Here is a 17,068-nt window from a genome sequence, read left to right on the forward strand (position 1 = left end):
GGCATTGGTTTTCAGAGATAAGCTGGGAGAAACAGCATCTTAATGGCTTCTTGACGTCCCAGGGAAGTGGTGGAATCACCGTCCCTTGGAAGTGTTCAGAAATCACCACGTAGATGAGGCCCTTAGTGACATGGTTAAGTGGTGGACTTAGAATCATAGAACAGTTAGGGTTGGAAAGGACCTTAAGATCATCCAGTTCCAACCCTCGTGCCATGGGCAGGCACACCTCCCACTGAACCATCTCAGCGTCTCTTGGAGTAAGGGTTGAACTTGATGATCTTAAAGGTCTTTTCCAACCTTGTTGATCCTATGATGTGACAAATTAATGTACAGAGGGATGTCTTTGCTGCATGTTAAAAAAAAAAAAAAAAAACACGTAGGGAAGGTGAATTCCAACAAAAAAGTGGACCCTAAATTTCATGTTTCCAAAGCAAAAAGCTCATTCACCTGCCAGAAAGCAGGAGGGTGTTTAGCTTTCTATGAAGCTTGAGTAGTGAGCAAGGCAGGAAAATGAGAGCTGAGAGCAGGCACAGTCCCTAAAGTGTTTGAGGAGCCTGTTCTTGAAGACTATGTGGAGTACAACATAACACGTGCAAATCCGTGGGAAGAGATTTCTCTCACCTCAAACGCAGTAGGGAATAAACTTCTGGAGGCCACAGCCAAAGACAAGACATTGCAGAACGCTATTAACAGTGTCACTGAAAGAGGCAGTGTCCAATGCTTGGGACTTAGATGTCAATTCAGATCAGAGCCTTCTGTAATTGATAGGATAGCATACAGATGCCGAAAATTAGCAGTGCCAAAAATACGACAGCCCTGAGGTATTCCATAGAATCTGTGGGATCTTGAAGAATGTGTTGCAGTGGTCACAAATGGACACAGAGGAGAAGAAAAATGATAAATGGACATGCACATGGAATGTGTCAATGTTTCTACCTTAGAAAAGCCAGGGACGGTCAGATACGGTGGACCTGTTGGATTACCCAGGTACACTAAGAATGCATCATTAGAGACTCTTCTACTAAGGTATTTTGTAGGGAACAGTAAATCTTTATTTGGCAAATATAGGCTTCTAGAAATATCATTTTTTAGATCATTCCATGCTTAACTGACAGGACTTGGCAAGATTGTGAAGAGTTAGTGAACACCAGAATTATTCAGTCAAATGATTCAAAGTAGAAGTGAAGTTAAGGGAGTTAAGAACATTTCATATATATATTTTTATATCTGTATAAAACCATTACAGGCTCTGAAAAAGATCAGTATCTCGCTCTGCTGGACTTAAGGAAACTGCCTTTGAGGCATTGATTGTTGCTAGCTGGAACTTTGATCAGAAGGCTGAGAATTAGACTGTCTTGCTTAGTCAAATCTGGGCTGGGAAGCTGAGCTTATCTTGAGGCACAGATAGGTAGAGAGATATAGAAATAAACAGGCACAAAATAGAAAGATAAATGAGAAACTTGGTTTGTGTGAGGTGTCCCTGCCCATGGCAGGGGGGTTAGAACCAGGTGATCTTGAAGTCCTTTCCAACCCTAACTACTCTATGATTCTATGAGACTCAGTTACTGCAGGCTCAGTGGCTAATGACCCCTGAATGCTGTTTTAGTGACAGCTGGACATAAGCTGTGATGCAAGAAGAGCTTCTGCTTGCAAAACAGATGTAAAGGGATCACACTTAGGTTAATCTAGGAAACAGAGAGCAAGGAACATATTCTCCAATCTCTAGTCTCAGCATAGGCCTGAGAAGCATTTTTTTTAAATATAAATCTTCCTATTTATTCAATAAATTTCCTACATTTTCAATATAAAAATTCCTATATGGTGTGGATTGTTGAGGAACCCCAAACACCACAGCACTAAGCTCTTTGGGGATCTCACAGCTCAGTGACTATAGCTAAGGAGCATACACTTATTGCTGCTCTGCTTGAGAAGGGAAAATGTAGTCATTAGAAGCATTAGAGCCAGTACTAATAGTGGCAGGGGGCTGGAACTGGATGAGCTTTAAGGTCCCTTCCAACACAAACCATTCTATTATTCTATGATGTTTTTGAAAGCACTGGCTTCCCATTTAAAATTGCCCCTTTTCGCCACAATTTAGGCGGGCCACATGCTTAAAAGCATCCTTTTTCCCCTCCAGTGAGGGATGGACTTATAACTTTGGGGCTGCTATATCCAGATCTTGCTTAGAAAAAAGACCTCGTCAAGACTGCTGATTTCACCATTGCAATGGAGAGCTCTGATATGTCCCAATCTTCTCAAGAACATCAAAGAGGAAATGTCACAGCACTGGATGGCAAACAGAAGCCACCCATGTGTGAAGCATTACTGATGATTGCTCTCCTTTTCAGATTGCTCTCAGTTCACCCGAATGAGGCGCCAATTGAAGGGATAATGACTCCTCTTTCAATGGCAGCTTTCATTCCAAGTATTTTGATATGCCAGTAAGAGTTGCTTTAAAATGCTAGCAATAAATACACATTCAAAGCAATACATTCAGTGCCTCGGCTGTAAAGTCCATGTATGTTCCCATCAGCTGTATTTTTGATGGAATAAATGCTAGGCAGGAACAATACTCACTGCATTTTCCACAGCCCTTCCTCCACACACACACAGGGTCACTCGAACATGCACATGCACACACACATTCTCTCTTCCCTATTTTCTGGAGAGATCCCAATGAGGTTTTCCAGGAGATGCAGGTGACCTGTATGCTTCCCATTTTGCAGCCATGATGAGTTACACCACCTTGCTGTGCTATGCCTCTCCAAGAAAATGCATAATGGATTCCTCTCTTAGGGACAGGATGCCCACAGTGTCTTCTTAGGATCAGTCTAATAGGAATAGCAAAGATCATTCTGAATATAAGGAAACTTTGGTATTCTTACCAAGTCATCTTCCTTAGGATGTGCTTTCTGAAGTGTATGAAAGTCAAATACCAGACTTGAAGCCACAGGAAGGCATGCAATCAAAGCTCTAGCTCATCATCATCTTTTGGGTGAATAGGGCATGTCTGAGCCTTGTCCAACACATAAATTGATCTCTGGACTAGGAATATGAGATGTCAGAAAGAGGAAGAAGACAAGGTGGTATGATTGAATAGACCCAGTGAGAGTTAAACCCAAAAAGGAGACATCTTGGGTCTAAATTTGCTTTGCTGTGTCTCAGGAGAGAATATTTAAGTCTCTATCATGTGACCAGAACATTTTAAATTCAAACTTAATTGGAGTTCATGGTCTTGTATATATTCACTTGAAGTATTTAAAGATCTCCTCTAGCCCTTTAGACCTTACAGTCTTTAATGCAGTTGTCCTTACAGCTCCCTGATAAATGTGCTGTTATCTTCACAGACAAGGAGATTATATCCAAAGACCCTCAGTTATCCCATCAGGTACTCGTTTTTTGGCACCTATGTTAAGATCCTAGTGATCACACGCCTCCTTTACTCCCATCTCCTGTTGGTGGTATAATTGGTTAGCACTGGGATGGGGGAAGCACCTCTGTTATAGCAGAAATCACAGCTTGAAGCCCCCCAATACAAGATCAAGGTGTCCCCATATTTTGGCAAGCAATGAACATGACGTGGATCATGTTCACTGCCAAAACTTGTGTCTTGTTTTATGGTATGGGTTCAGAGTTCACATCTCAGAAGAGCATGTACCCAGTCTGAGACTTGATGGATGCTCAGAAATTTCAAGCTTTCTTTCTGATCAGATGGATTAATCTTACTTGGAATAGATACAGAACTATTTGCAACCAGATCATGCACTGAGTGTAATGGTCTGATTTGCATCTTCCTTTCTCATAAGGGTATTGTTGATAGCTGATTTTGGTGGTTGTTCCGGCTGAGTCAGTCCAGCAGGACAGGGCATTCCAGAGGCATCTTTAGAAAACAAAGGCTGAAGCCTTGTCAAAAAGGATGTGTTACTGCAGGAGAGTAATGATCTCTAGGGAGACTTCACCCCAAGTTATAGTGAGAGCTTTCATAAAGAATTCTTTTCTCCTTCAGGGTAATGGAGACACGATGTAACTTCACTTGACCACAGACACCCAGAAGGCTCTGCATTTTCTTCCAACTTGAAAGTTTGCAAACACAATCCAACAACTAATGCCTCAGCACATGGTTTTTAGTATTTTCTTCCAGTCAGGTTCTAGTCATTGACTTGGTGGGGGTCAAATAAATTGCTTCATCTATTTGGGCTTCGTCAGAGTCAGAGTGACACTTGCCTCCTTGGCAAATGGCTTAGAGAGAAGGGCTGCCAAAGACAAATGGGAGATTATTGAGTTCATCTCAGCAGATGTCGAAAACCCAGCTCACTGAGCCCTCTGACTTGCCTTTAACACTTACGGCCGTGACACTCCACTCTTCGCATTGTAAGTCCTCACAGGGCAGAGAACTGGGCATCATCTGACTTGCTCAGATCCATCATGCTGAAGGGCAGGTAGGATGGTTTGCCTAATAAAATTAGGCAGGGGTCTTGACCCACAGGACATCTCAGGTTTTCAGACTTCTCTGAAGACATCTAGGTGTCATGTATGGTAAGCAGAATTGCAGATCAGAGGTATGTGGCTTCTTCTGGTTCTGATTCTATGTGGATCAGCTATTAGAGAGAAGAAAACATGTAGTGAATGTTACTGTGTTTATCTGTATTTCCCCAGTGCCTGTGAAGTCCTGCTTGAAGGCACTGAGCAAATATAGACACAAGATTGCTTATAACCTGAGAGTAAGGGGAGAAAGGTCAGAGCTGTAGTTACAGTCAGGAAGCACATTTTCAATACCCACTCCAGACATGCAGTATGTTGTTGGCCTGAACTCTCTACTATTGCTTTGACACCCTCAGACATCACATTCCTGAGGTGTTCTCAGCAAAGTCCACCACCCCAGTGCTGGCTGGGGAGAATCACTGGCAAAAGGAGATGAGTTTGCACTGTGGGGTTTCATTATGTGTGTGTTATGTTTGTAAAACCATCTAAGTCCACAGAGGACTGCGGGCAGTGATAGCAGTGGGTGGTGTCATCCTCCTCGCATGAGCTGCTGGTCTAATCCAGCAGAACAGTGAGCCAGCCCTCAAAGTGTCTATGGTATTGGAGCACTGAGCATGCACTAAGCTCAGGGCAGGAAGGATGAAAGGGAAGGAAACCTTTCCTTGCCTAGAGAACAGCATCCCAAAGGGTATCAACCTGGTGTAGTGGAAGGTGGTAGGGGATTGGAACTGGATGAGCTTTAAGGTCCCTCCAACCCAAAGCAGGCTGGGATTCTGAGTCAGTTGCTGGGCACTCTGATATCGAGGTGATAACTATGAGCTCTGGACAAGGTGCATGGGATCCCCTGGGAGGGCTGTTCTCAAGCAGGTTTGGGGGAAGAGCCATTGATACAGCAAAGGTGTTCACTGCAGCTATGTCAACAGTAAATGGGAAACGAAGCTCGAGCTCTTTCCTTAGGTGAGCACTTGACTGTAAAATCATGACGTTAGAACCTAGTCTAAAAGAGGTTTAGCAGTGACCACCTGCAGTAGCCACCTGGCCCCATTCATGCATCACTGTCGGTTTATGGATAGTTGGGAAATACTAGGAATATTTCTTCCAGACTCTCTTTCCCATCATTTTTCACTCAGGACAACAGTGTGCAACAACTTGTTTCTGACAGCTCTGGGGAAGCTGAAAGGTTCTGGATATCAGGCAGTCGCCTATCAGCAAGCACCAGTATCTGTCCTGCAGGTTTAATGTGACCCAGGCTATTAGGGTTGCCTAATGATGGCTATTTCTCCCAGCTGAACACAAAGGCATGGTCTGGTGCCCACCTCAGGCTTAGACCCTGTTCCTATAGGTGTTTGTCACGTTAGTACAGGATACAAGTGCACTTTGCAATGTCCTCTCACATCCATTTACACGTACTGGCTGTGAGAGTGACTCTGGCATGAAGAGAGACATCCACCTTTGTAGGCAAAACAAGGCTTGTAGAGAGACAGCCCCTCACACACCATGACGTGTTGGATGTGGTATGTTTGGTCAGCAGAAGACCTCTGAAGTGGAGCAGGTACAGGAGGTGGCAGAGCAGAAGGAATCCCATACCATGGAGGATGCATGAGCACAGGAGATCCAGCCTGAGCACAAGGGCAGTGAAAGGCAGGAGCCTTCTGCATCACTCATTGTGCTAGATTTGATGGGCCTGATTTAGGATGAATTATGTAAAACGTGTCCAAATAACCTAAAGGGGTGATAAACCACTCCTGATGCTTTGTTGCAGATTTTGGGTGGTTATTTCCCTATTTGCAGCAAATACTATAAAAGCAAATACGAAATGTTCTGGAGTCAACAGCTTGCCATGGAAATAACAGTGTTCATCGCTCCCTAGGACTGTGTGTGAATCAGGGATGTCAAAGGCTTCACACCTAATACAGAACTGGAGGGGAGGGGGATGCATCCCAGAGCACCAGGTCGAACAGCACCACGAGAAACTGTGATTCCTCCTTAAACATCCAAAGCACAGGTGCTGGTTGGATCAGGAAGGCAAAGTGATGGGGACCTGTGCTGGTGCTCTCCAGGCATTTTATTCACTGTTTCCAGACCACATGGGGTCATCTTTACTGCGAGGGTGCTGAGGCGCTGGCACAGGGTGCCCAGAGAAGCTGTGGCTGCCCCATCCCTGGCAGTGTTCAAGGCCAGGTTGGACACAGGGGCTTGGAGCAAGCTGCTCCAGTCGAAGGGGTCCCTGCCCGTGGCAGGGGTTGGAACTGGATGAGCTTTGAGGTCCCTTCCAACCCAAACCATTCCTTGATTCTATGATTCTACCTTCATACTTCTGTACCCCAGATGCAGCCGCCTTCCCTTGGTGAAGGAAATGGTCTCCTTGGAGGAGAGTCAGACCTCTTCATTAAACAAAATGCGCTTTGAGATACCTCTAAGAACCAAGGGTCTGTTCAGGCAGTGGGAAGAGACAGATTTTTCTCTTACGCCTGTGCATTAGGAGTAACTTCATGCAAGTGTCACTGAGGTAAGCAAGAGCAGAAACAGATGTGGAGCACAGCTACAAACAGGATGTGAAAATAAGCTCATTACTCCATCTGCCCACCGTAAACAGCGTGAAATTAGCAGCAAGCGAGGAATAAAAATGCAGACAAATAGCCTTTTAAAGAGAGCAGAGGGAGCTGGAAGGTCTGCTATTAGAAAAGCAGAGGCATTGAAAGCCCTTAACTACTCACAACCCAGTGAGTACTCTGAGCCCCTGGTCAGTCAAGGGGTAAAGGTGGAGGAACATCCCTCAGCAAGGGATAAGGTGCTATATGTTTGGAGGCAAAACTGGAAAGAACACTCCACCTTTAGGAGAGAAGACCTGATTTTGCTTCTGTCCCTGCCTGTTAGGAAGCACCATCTCTTTCATAAGTCACAGAGATTTATTATCTTTTTCCCCCTAAGAGGCACTCTCTTAATGTTGCATAAAATTACTCTCCCAGGGGTAGTGTGCAGAGGAAAGCGTGGTGTTATGTTGTCTCAGTTGCAAAGACATCGCCAACAATAAAAGCCCTTGAATGATTTGGGTTTTAAGTGACGTGATTATTGAACGGGTCATTCGTGATGCTCCAAGTTGCTTCAAACACCTCTGGCACTAAGTCTGAATGGGGGCGTTTTATGCTTTGGGTTTAGGCTTAAAATATTCACCCCTCGCCTTTGTTTATGGGGCAAATCTCAGCTTGAGGATATATTTACTTAGAATTTCACAGGGAAATCTCTCAGATGGTCGATGTGCTTGATTTATTTAAAGTGGGATCCCGAAGTGGTTTACAGCTTTTACAGGCTGGCTGTGTTTATAACCATCCTGGGGAGTATCTTCCACAATTCATGTAGCAGAGAGGGGAAAGGAGGGTCATAATGTCTATTTCAACCTACTTTTCTAGCAACTGACGTGACAGTGGCAAAGTCATCTCTTCTAGAATTAAACTTGCTGTGTGTTATCCTTGTCCAGAGGAGATCCTTTGGAGAAAGACAGGGTAAAATAAGTCAAGGACTTGCTTTCTTTTCTCTATGGCTTCAGATCTGTGCATGGAACATTAGTGGTGTCTGAAAGCAGAGGCTGTGAGCAGCTCCGGTTCATTTTATGGATCTCAGTGAAATTGCAGAGACCAAATGATATTTCAAGGAAACTGGTTCCTTGTGTTCAGAGTTCTTCAAGATACGACAGCCCAAGGCAGAGTTTGTTATGCGTTGGAAATAATTTTTCTCTCCACATTTGGCAGATCCAAACAAGCCTTGAGTGCTAAATAAACCAGGTCTATGAATAAATCAGGGGTAGAAGAACTCAAATTGGAGGTGATGTGAGATTGAAAAAACTGAAAGCTCGATGTTGGCCACAAGGCACTTTGAAATAGTCTGGCGTTTGATGAAAGGTTTTGCATTTGAGATGCCATTGGGATATTTCAGGAGGAAACCTCCTGGTGGGTTCACCCAAAGTCTGTAATAAACGTAATTGAAATACCTGAACTCCAGCTGCTGCCTTCTATTCTAATCAAGAGCAATAGAAGTAGCTCCTTCTTAGCAAACATCCTGCGACTGTTGAGGGAAAGGGAATGGCCATACTGGACTCAACAAGCTCCAACTGGGAGGGCAGCAGAGGCAGATACAGAAATTAAGGACACAAGAGGTAGCAAGTGGAAATAGGGAAAAGGGACTTTATGGAAAAATCAATGGAGTCTTGGAGAGAACGGAGATCTCATGAACGCCCAGAAATGGAAATCAGGGCCCCTGATTTTCTAATATTGTCCAATTTGGGTCTCATGAGGAACACAACCTGGAAAGTCTCAGAAACCAGAAGATGCCCCCAGCTTGTATACCCCATGAAGGGTAAGGTATCCTTACCCTTCTGGTTCCTATCCAAAGGGAAGACAAGTTAAGCTAGAGACAAAGAGTTCCTTTGAGAAGTATTTGAGAAGTCCTCCTTCAAGGTCATGACAGCAGTTCCTGGTTTTATAGTACAGCAGGATCTGAAATTACATTATAGGCACAGGGACTGATTCTCCCCTTCCATAAACCAGGTTTCCTTCTTCATCACACCCCCAGGCCATGGTGCAGTCATGTCTGATCTATGTCAGCATGGTCCAGAGCATCGCACCAACTAGGAGCGTGATTTGCCTTGTTCTGGTCCTCATCTCCTCTGGGTGCCACCATGCTCTGCTGAGTACAGCTGAGCCCCTGGCATTGCCATTGCTGGGGTGGAACAATACAACCATGAGCCTCGGAATGAGAACATCCCCTGGAGTCAGTCTGGATGTGGCCAGCCTGCTTTAGAAAGGAAGCACATTTAATAGCATGGAATTGGTCTGCTCCAGGCCATGGGGACACAGCATCATTGAGCCCTGCTGAACTAATTTATTGGTGTATGAATAGCAATAATGTCTTCCTCCCATGCTTTCATCTCTCTTCTCAGTATGTGGAAGAGAGCACTTTGTGTTTTTATAATAAACTCTGAGGAGAACTTAGAGAAGCTTGGACAAAGCCAAGACAGAACAGTGGGAGCCCTGGGGAGGTGGTGACAGCAAGCATGGGCCAACTGCTGGGACACGTGTGAGCTGACTCCATGTCAAATCACCCCACACAGAGCCATCCATAGCTGCAGTGAGGTGGAGGGAGGGTTAAGCCATGTCTGAGGGGAAAAGGCTAGGATCTCCATAGCATTTGGGATGCTGTCAAATTTGGAGGGCAAAATGAGGGAGAGCTGGGGGAGCAATGGGTTTGGAAAGTTTTTTGTGCACCAAGAATGAGCAAGCACAGGAACTGGCCATGTTTCTGCCATATATAGTCTGGCTTCCAGGCTGACCTTGTCCAGGGTCTCTCTCTCAAATCAGGAAGAACCTGGTCTCCAGGTGAGAGGTGACCTCTCCTTCTGGGTCCTCAGCAGGATGCCACATTGCTACTGGTGGCTCATCAATATGAGAGACAGGGTTGGGTTGAGGTGTTGAGTCTCAGGTTGTGTCTTGTCCCCTTAACATCCTTTCTGCTTCCTTTTACCCACTCCTGTTCCTCTGCCATGCTGCTGCGCAGTGCTGCAACCAGTGCTCCCCATCACATGGGCAATCCCTATGTAGGATGGTAAGACTGAGCATTTAAAACCCCCAGTTGACCTGCTGGGGAGGGACTTGCCCACTTACAGATCTCAGAAGCAAGATCATTGCTTGTAGAGACAATGATGATTAGAGGTATTTCCATCTCTGCATATGAAGTTCTGCAAACCTCATAGCAGCATTCCAGTATCAAAAAGGTGCCCACAGGGATGCCGAAGAGGGACTCTTCATCAGAGACTGCAGTGACAGGACAAGGGATAATGAGTTTGAATTTAAACAGGGGAAGTGCAAGTTAGATATAAGGAGAAATTCTTCCCTGTGAGGGTGCTGAGGCGCTGGCACAGGGTGCCCAGAGAAGCTGTGGCTGCCCCATCCCTGGCAGTGCTCAAGGCCAGGTTGGACACAGGGGCTTGGAGCAAGCTGCTCCAGTGGAAGGTGTCCCTGCTCATGGCAGGGGTTGGAGCTGGATGAGCTTTAAGGTTCCTTCCAAACCAAATCATGTTATGATTCTAAGATGGACATCCCAGGCTGGTCCAACTCATGGGAGACACAGTTCATTTCCCACCTGAGGTTGCTCCGTCACCCTTAAACCACTTGTCTGATTTTCTTGCAGAAGGCATGGCGGAAGCTGTCAGCTCGAGCAGGGACTGCCTTCAAGCAGGCGAGTCCTGTACCAACGACCCCATCTGCAGTGCCAAATTCAGGACCCTCCGGCAATGCATTGCAGGCAATGGAGCCAACAAGCTGGGCCCTGATGCCAAGAACCAGTGCAGGAGCACTGTGACGGCCCTGCTCTCCAGCCAACTGTATGGCTGTAAGTGCAAGCGTGGCATGAAAAAGGAGAAGCACTGCTTGAGTGTCTACTGGAGCATCCACCACACGTTGATGGAAGGTCAGTCAAGCAGGGTGCTCATTTCTTGATGGTCTTCCTCAAAGGGAATTACTGCTAAAGCTTTCTACAGAGCTCCCCAGAAGTGGCCGCAAAGAAGGCCATCCCTGCAGCATCCCATTCCCTCTCATAACCTACTGATCCCTATTGCTTTTGGGGAAAGCAATCCTTCTTTCCTTTGTTTTTTTAACCTGGTCTCTTTTTTATGGCGTTCCCAGTACACCTTGATATCTTTTGCTGCAGAAATACATGCTATGTTTTCCATCACTTATGCTAGGCAAGACCATGAAAGCCATGGATATAGTACACAAAGCATGGGCCCTGAGCTAAAAAACAGCATGAACTTATAAAAATATCACTCTCTTGGAGGCTTGCAAATGCGTGGATGTCTTTGGGTTAGTGAAAATTTGGGGCTGGTGACATCAGTTGGAATTTAAAGTGTTCCCAGAGCCAGTATTTAATAAGTTTGGATTTTGATGGTTTTTAAGAGTCATCATAAAAGCACACCTCAGTGGCCATAACTCTTCCATGTCAGGCTGGTGAGTATTTTATGCACCATGAAAATTAAAATGGGGAATAAAACAGAACCTTCCACCCATGGGCTGCGATACAGATTAATAAAACACTGCTGGCTGAACACTGAAGGGAAAGGTGCAGGGTGATAACGTAGGCCAAAAGGCCAACCAAAACAAAGAGGATGGAGACTCTAACGCACAGGCTTTGCCAGAATGGAAACTGCTTGATCAAGTTCCCAGAAAGCTGCCAGGTGCCACAGCTTGGAGGAAGCAGAGCACAGGGCTATGAAGTGACTGGGGAAATAAGAAGCCTCAGCACCATCCAGGATCAAATCTTTCCCATAATTATATGCCAGATAGTTCTGTTTGTGTTGAAGAAAACTTTTACAAGGAACAGACCAAGGGGAATGGCTTGAACCTGCCCGAGGGGAGGCTGAGCTGAGCTCTTAGGCAGAAGCTCTTCCCTGTGAGGGTGCTGAGGCGCTGGCACAGGGTGCCCAGAGAAGCTGTGGCTGCCCCATCCCTTGCAGTGTTCAAGGCCAGGTTGGACACAGGGGCTTGGAGCAAGCTGCTCCAGTGGAAGGGGTCCCTGCCCGTGGCAGGGGTTGGAGCTGGAGGAGCTTTAAGCTCCCTTCCAACCCAAACCAGCCTGGGATGCTATCATTGTAGGAAATGAAGCCTAGGGAAGAGGTGGCCTCTCCATTCATCAGAACAGGCTGACCTTCATGTCCTGAATCTTTGGACACACCTCATCCGCACCATGGCTGTGCAGGACAGTGGTGCCAGGAGGACTTCCAGGTCCGGGACTACTCCTGGAAGAGCAGTGTGAGGACAGCAGGGAGTGTTGGGAGCAGGCAGGGGCCAGACGTGGCTCTGCAGATGCAGAGTAGGAGAGGGGTGCTGAATGGTCAGAATGGATGCATTTCCTGCCCAGCAGCCTGGGGTCTCCATCTAGAGAATGACTGTAAGAAAGCTGGTATCAGAGACTGCCATGACTCTGCCCTATGTGTCCTCTGCTGTCATGTCCTGAGCCCCACATCTTTTCAGGCTCAGAGTTCACTTGCAATGCAGATTCACGTTCCCAGCCCTTTGATTCCCTTACCTTAATTTCCCCAGGGAAATATACTTCATAACAGTCCCAGGTTTCAGAGTCCTTACGCATGTTTAATTGACTGAGAAAGGAAGCCAATCCACATGCTCCGTGTAGAGCTTTGTCTCTCAGTCCTCCATACCCACGAGGCTGTAAAAAGCTTCCTAGAAGCCCTCTTATAAAATCAATTGTGGAAGTGTGCGTTCAGGGAATTTGCAAAGCATACTATTTACTTAGCTTCTCTTGAGCGCGCCTGTGTTTAGCCACCTTCCCATTTGGAGACACAATAACACGATGACAACCCGATAACAATTCTCTGATAAGGTGCTATATCATCAGGACATAAAACTGCTACGCTGGAACATACAAATGGGCCCCTTTCCAGTCAGTAACGATGCAAGATATTTCAATGAAGGTGTAAAGCTGCCTTGTAAATGCACCTGTAGTAATTGCACAGGGCTCTGTACCCTGGGAGCTATTTCTTCCTGACCGCAGCTGGTGATCAGCATATGCCCGGAGCATGAGGTTTGATAGTCCTTTTATCCCAGCCAGTACATCTGCTGCTGCTGTCTATATCCATCTAAATGTCTAATAAAGGAAAAAATGATACTGAGCTGTTTGCCTCAATAATATTCTGTGGTATCCATCAGGGTGACGGGGCATTACAGAACATTGAGTGCAGGAAAGGGAAGCACCAAGTGAATAAAATCAGCTTCCCAACAACTTAAAAATGAAGTTTCTGCGGGAGCTGTGGATCATTAGCTCCATGCCAAGTAAGAAAAGTCTGCTGGCAAGGAGAAAGAAGAGGTGTAATAAATAGGAAGGCATGTGTTGCCGCACACACAACCCTGTCCAGGTGAGGACCATTGACCCAGGGAGAGACATATAGGGAATAGCAAGAATGGTGATGGAAACCCTATGTGTGCAGGGAGCTGGTGGTTTGAATCCTGCCCATGAGCCTGTACTACAATTTGGTGTCCTCAGTACCGAGCCCTATAAGGGGGCCCAAGACTTGAATTATAGAGAGCTGCAACCCAGCAGTTCCCTGAAAATCTTTCCAAAGCTGTAATGTACTTCTAAAAGCCAGTTATATCCTATTCTCTTCTCTAAGCATATGGCCACGCATCAGTTCCTGTGACTCTGAGTATCCATTTACTTATGGCCTTTTGGGCACATCCCCTTGGACCCATCAAGCAAACCTGCACTGCAGATGTTGAACATTGTACATCCCAGACATCCCTCAGGAGCCTCAGCTGCCTTCTCACCACCTTCTCTTTTCACCACAGGCATGAACGTACTGGAGAGTTCCCCTTACGAGCCATTCATCAGGGGCTTTGATTATGTCCGGCTGGCATCCATCACTGCAGGTAAGTAGTGGGAAGATGCTCTTATATTCACTGGTTCACACTGGGGGGAGCTGGCTGTGGGATCAAGTGCTACAAACAGGGTAATCCTTTGTGCTCTCTTATTGTCCATTCACACAGCATTGCGTGGTTCAGGACTAGCAATCACTTTTCCAAGGAGCCTCTTATGATTCCTGGGTTAAACTCTTACATGTCCTAGGAAAAACACTTGTGATTTTTGTAATTTGGCTTTTCCACGTCCATGCTGTGAATGGCTGGGATTGAGGAACATGGTAGGAAGATCTTTTCTAATGACACATGATGGGTGGGTTGATTCTCCATAGCAGGTGGATGACCTGTGTCATGCAGACACCCTGCTGGGGTATCATTAGGTATGAGAAGTTTGTGTTTCCACATCAGTCACAGATCAAACTCTGCAGGCAAAAAGGTCAATAACCTGACCTGTGGGTTGATCCCAGCCACAGCCTTTAAACCCATGCCCTGAGGGCAGCCTCAGGACTCAGACCCATGTTCTGCTCTGTGTCATGTAATCCACTTAATAATGTTAGCAGAGCTGCCCAACACCTTTTAACCCCCTTGAGGACACGAACCCCAGTTCAGCAGTTAAAAGGTCAGTGTGGTAGCTGTTAAGCCATCCATCACCAACATCACAGCTGCCACCACAATCACTGTTCGACTCTGCTTATGCACCACAGACATGGGGAAGCTTTACCAGCAGTGATTTTTCTTACCATATAACCAATATGGGAGCACATAATGTTCTCATGTGCCTCTGGCAGATGTACCAAAACATCAGCCCCGCTGCAGCTCATCCCAAATGTGCACCAGGGTGGCATCCACAGATGGAGCGCACACAAGCGAGTAAGGACCAGCAGGTCCCTGCAGCCGATGGATGGCTGCAGTCCCCGTGATGAAGGGCCACTTGTTAGGTGAAAATGTCCAGGAGCAAATTAACCCATCAGCCCTCAACAATATGAGCAGAGAGGGGAAAGGGGGTGCTCCTTGACCTCACGTCTTCTCATTGACTCCACTTGACTGAGAGTGGAAAGTGAAGCACGCACAAAGCTGTTTGCAGGGTCATGGCCTTCTTTACCAGAGTTTTTTCCCTTTTGCTGAAGTCCTGCAGGGCTCTTCCGAGCACGGGAGAATCTACGGATGGGGATTTTTATGCATGGTTAACACATTGCAGGTTTTTAAAGCAAACTGAAACCGGTTGGGCAGCGAAGCGAATGGGCCCAGAGCAGCAAGGGTATGTGCCAAAGGACTCAGCATCCATCTAGGGATGTGCAGTTTCTTGGTTTAACCTGTTTTTCCCCTACTTATACTCAACACCTTCAATAACATAATTTATGACCTACTAACCAGTGCCCAGGTCATACAGTCAGCTCTGTCAAAGAATCCTCTTTTAAACCTCCCAAATACAAAAATTCCCAAGAGCTTATTGAAGCATAAGACATCCTCATGACCACGTGTCAAGTCAGAGCAACAGATATTTTGAACCCAATTTTACATAAACAATATATATCAATTATTCAAACTGTGCAAATGGAATTCTACCTCTCTGCTCTAATTGCAAAACCTGTGCAAATGGAATTCTATCTCTGTGCTCTAATTGTAGCTGCGATTTAAAAAAGCACATCCTGTTATTGCGTGGGAAGAGGAGACAAACGAGTGTGTTCCTTGTGATTCATTAGCTGAATAAGTAATGAAACCCTTCCAAATAACTTTTTGCTGATAGCTCCCCTGTGTAAACTGGTTCTCTCACAATATTCACCCCTGGGCATATTAAAGGGAAGGACTTCTGTGGTGGGAAACACACTAAGCAAAAGTTTCACCATCATAAAGGAACTTCAAAACTTGGGATGTGACTTCCAGCTCATTATACACAGAGGGGACAACAGGAAGGGAAAAATAAGTGCTAGGATAAGGAGCATTTGTCAATGCCAGTGAAAATGAAGAAGGGCAGCCAGTTCACAGACTCGTTTGGGTTGGAAAGGACCTTAAAGTCCATCCAGTTCCAACCCCCTGCCATGGGCAGTGATACCTTCCACTAGAGCAGCTTGCTCCAAGCCCCTGTGTCCAACCTGGCCTTGAACACTGCCAGGGGTGGCGCATGTAAATATAGGAGCTTGGAGGAGCAGTCTCGTGGGTGTAAAGTTTGTTGTGTGTCCATGGAACATCTTGGGAAAGGTGAGTAGCGAAAATGAAATTGGTCCTGCCATTGCACAGTGAGCAAATGTGGACCTCACCCTGGTCACTGCTTTCCTGAGCAGGTGATGGTCTCACCAAGGTGGCCATGGATGAGAGCAGGATGGGGATGAAGGTATCTGCACAGGGTGGTGCTGCTGGGTGGGAAGATGAGCACAAAACCCCGTCTGCATCTCCCACAGGCTCTGAGAACGAAGTGACCCAGGTGAACCGGTGCCTGGATGCTGCCAAAGCCTGCAACGTGGACGAGATGTGCCAGCGGCTGCGGACAGAGTACGTGTCCTTATGCATCCGGCGCCTGGCACGGGCTGATACCTGCAACCGCTCCAAGTGCCACAAGGCTCTGCGCAAGTTCTTTGACCGCGTGCCGCCGGAGTACACCCATGAGCTGCTCTTCTGCCCCTGTGAAGACACAGCCTGCGCCGAGCGCCGGCGGCAGACCATCGTTCCTGCCTGCTCCTACGAGTCCAAGGAGAAGCCCAACTGCCTGGCGCCTCTGGACTCCTGCCGGGAAAACTATGTCTGCAGGTAAGGCTTGCATACACCGGGGTGGCCAACACAGAGAGCTGTGCCTTGGACAAGCATCCACTGGTGACAGCCCAGAGCCAATGCACTCATCTAAAGGATGATGACTGGAGGCACCATCCCACCACAACCCATTGACAGGCCATTGCCTGAGTGGCTCCTTCCCATGACCCGTGTCCTTGTCTTACATTTCTATACAGGAAGTGCTAACAGACAGAAGAAGATTTGAGATGTTCGTGTTGGAGTTTTTTAGATCTTTTCTATGGGTTTTTGGCTTTTGTCCTAAAAAAGACGTAGTGTAGTATACTGTAGCTTAGTGTAGTATATTGTAGTGTAGTGTAGTATGCTGTAGCTTAGTGTAGTATATTGTAGTGTAGTGTAGTATGGTATAGTAGTAGTACAGTATAAGTATATAGTATATAGTA

At 46.3% G+C, this 17,068-nt stretch overlaps 1 protein-coding gene across 2 annotated transcripts in view; it reads left to right on the forward strand.

Moving 5' to 3' along the window:
- The window catches only part of GFRA4 (GDNF family receptor alpha 4), a 72,563-nt gene that overhangs the window by 45,069 nt on the left and 10,426 nt on the right, over positions 1-17,068 (forward strand). For both annotated transcript variants that reach the window (XR_009725217.1, XM_061351963.1), the window contains exons 2-4: positions 10,666-10,944; positions 13,833-13,913; positions 16,301-16,646. Coding sequence is in view for 1 of the 2 variants with exons in the window: in XM_061351963.1 (XP_061207947.1) it covers positions 10,666-10,944; positions 13,833-13,913; positions 16,301-16,646 (706 nt within the window). In the remaining variant the exon portion in view is untranslated. The remainder of the gene's footprint in view (positions 1-10,665; positions 10,945-13,832; positions 13,914-16,300; positions 16,647-17,068) is intronic.

The sequence above is a fragment of the Neopsephotus bourkii genome, unplaced genomic scaffold (genome assembly GCF_033783945.1).
Source record: "Neopsephotus bourkii isolate Nb327-2 ecotype Australia unplaced genomic scaffold, CSIRO-AGI_Nbou_v1 NB_616, whole genome shotgun sequence".
Taxonomy (NCBI): Eukaryota; Metazoa; Chordata; class Aves; order Psittaciformes; family Psittacidae; genus Neopsephotus; species Neopsephotus bourkii.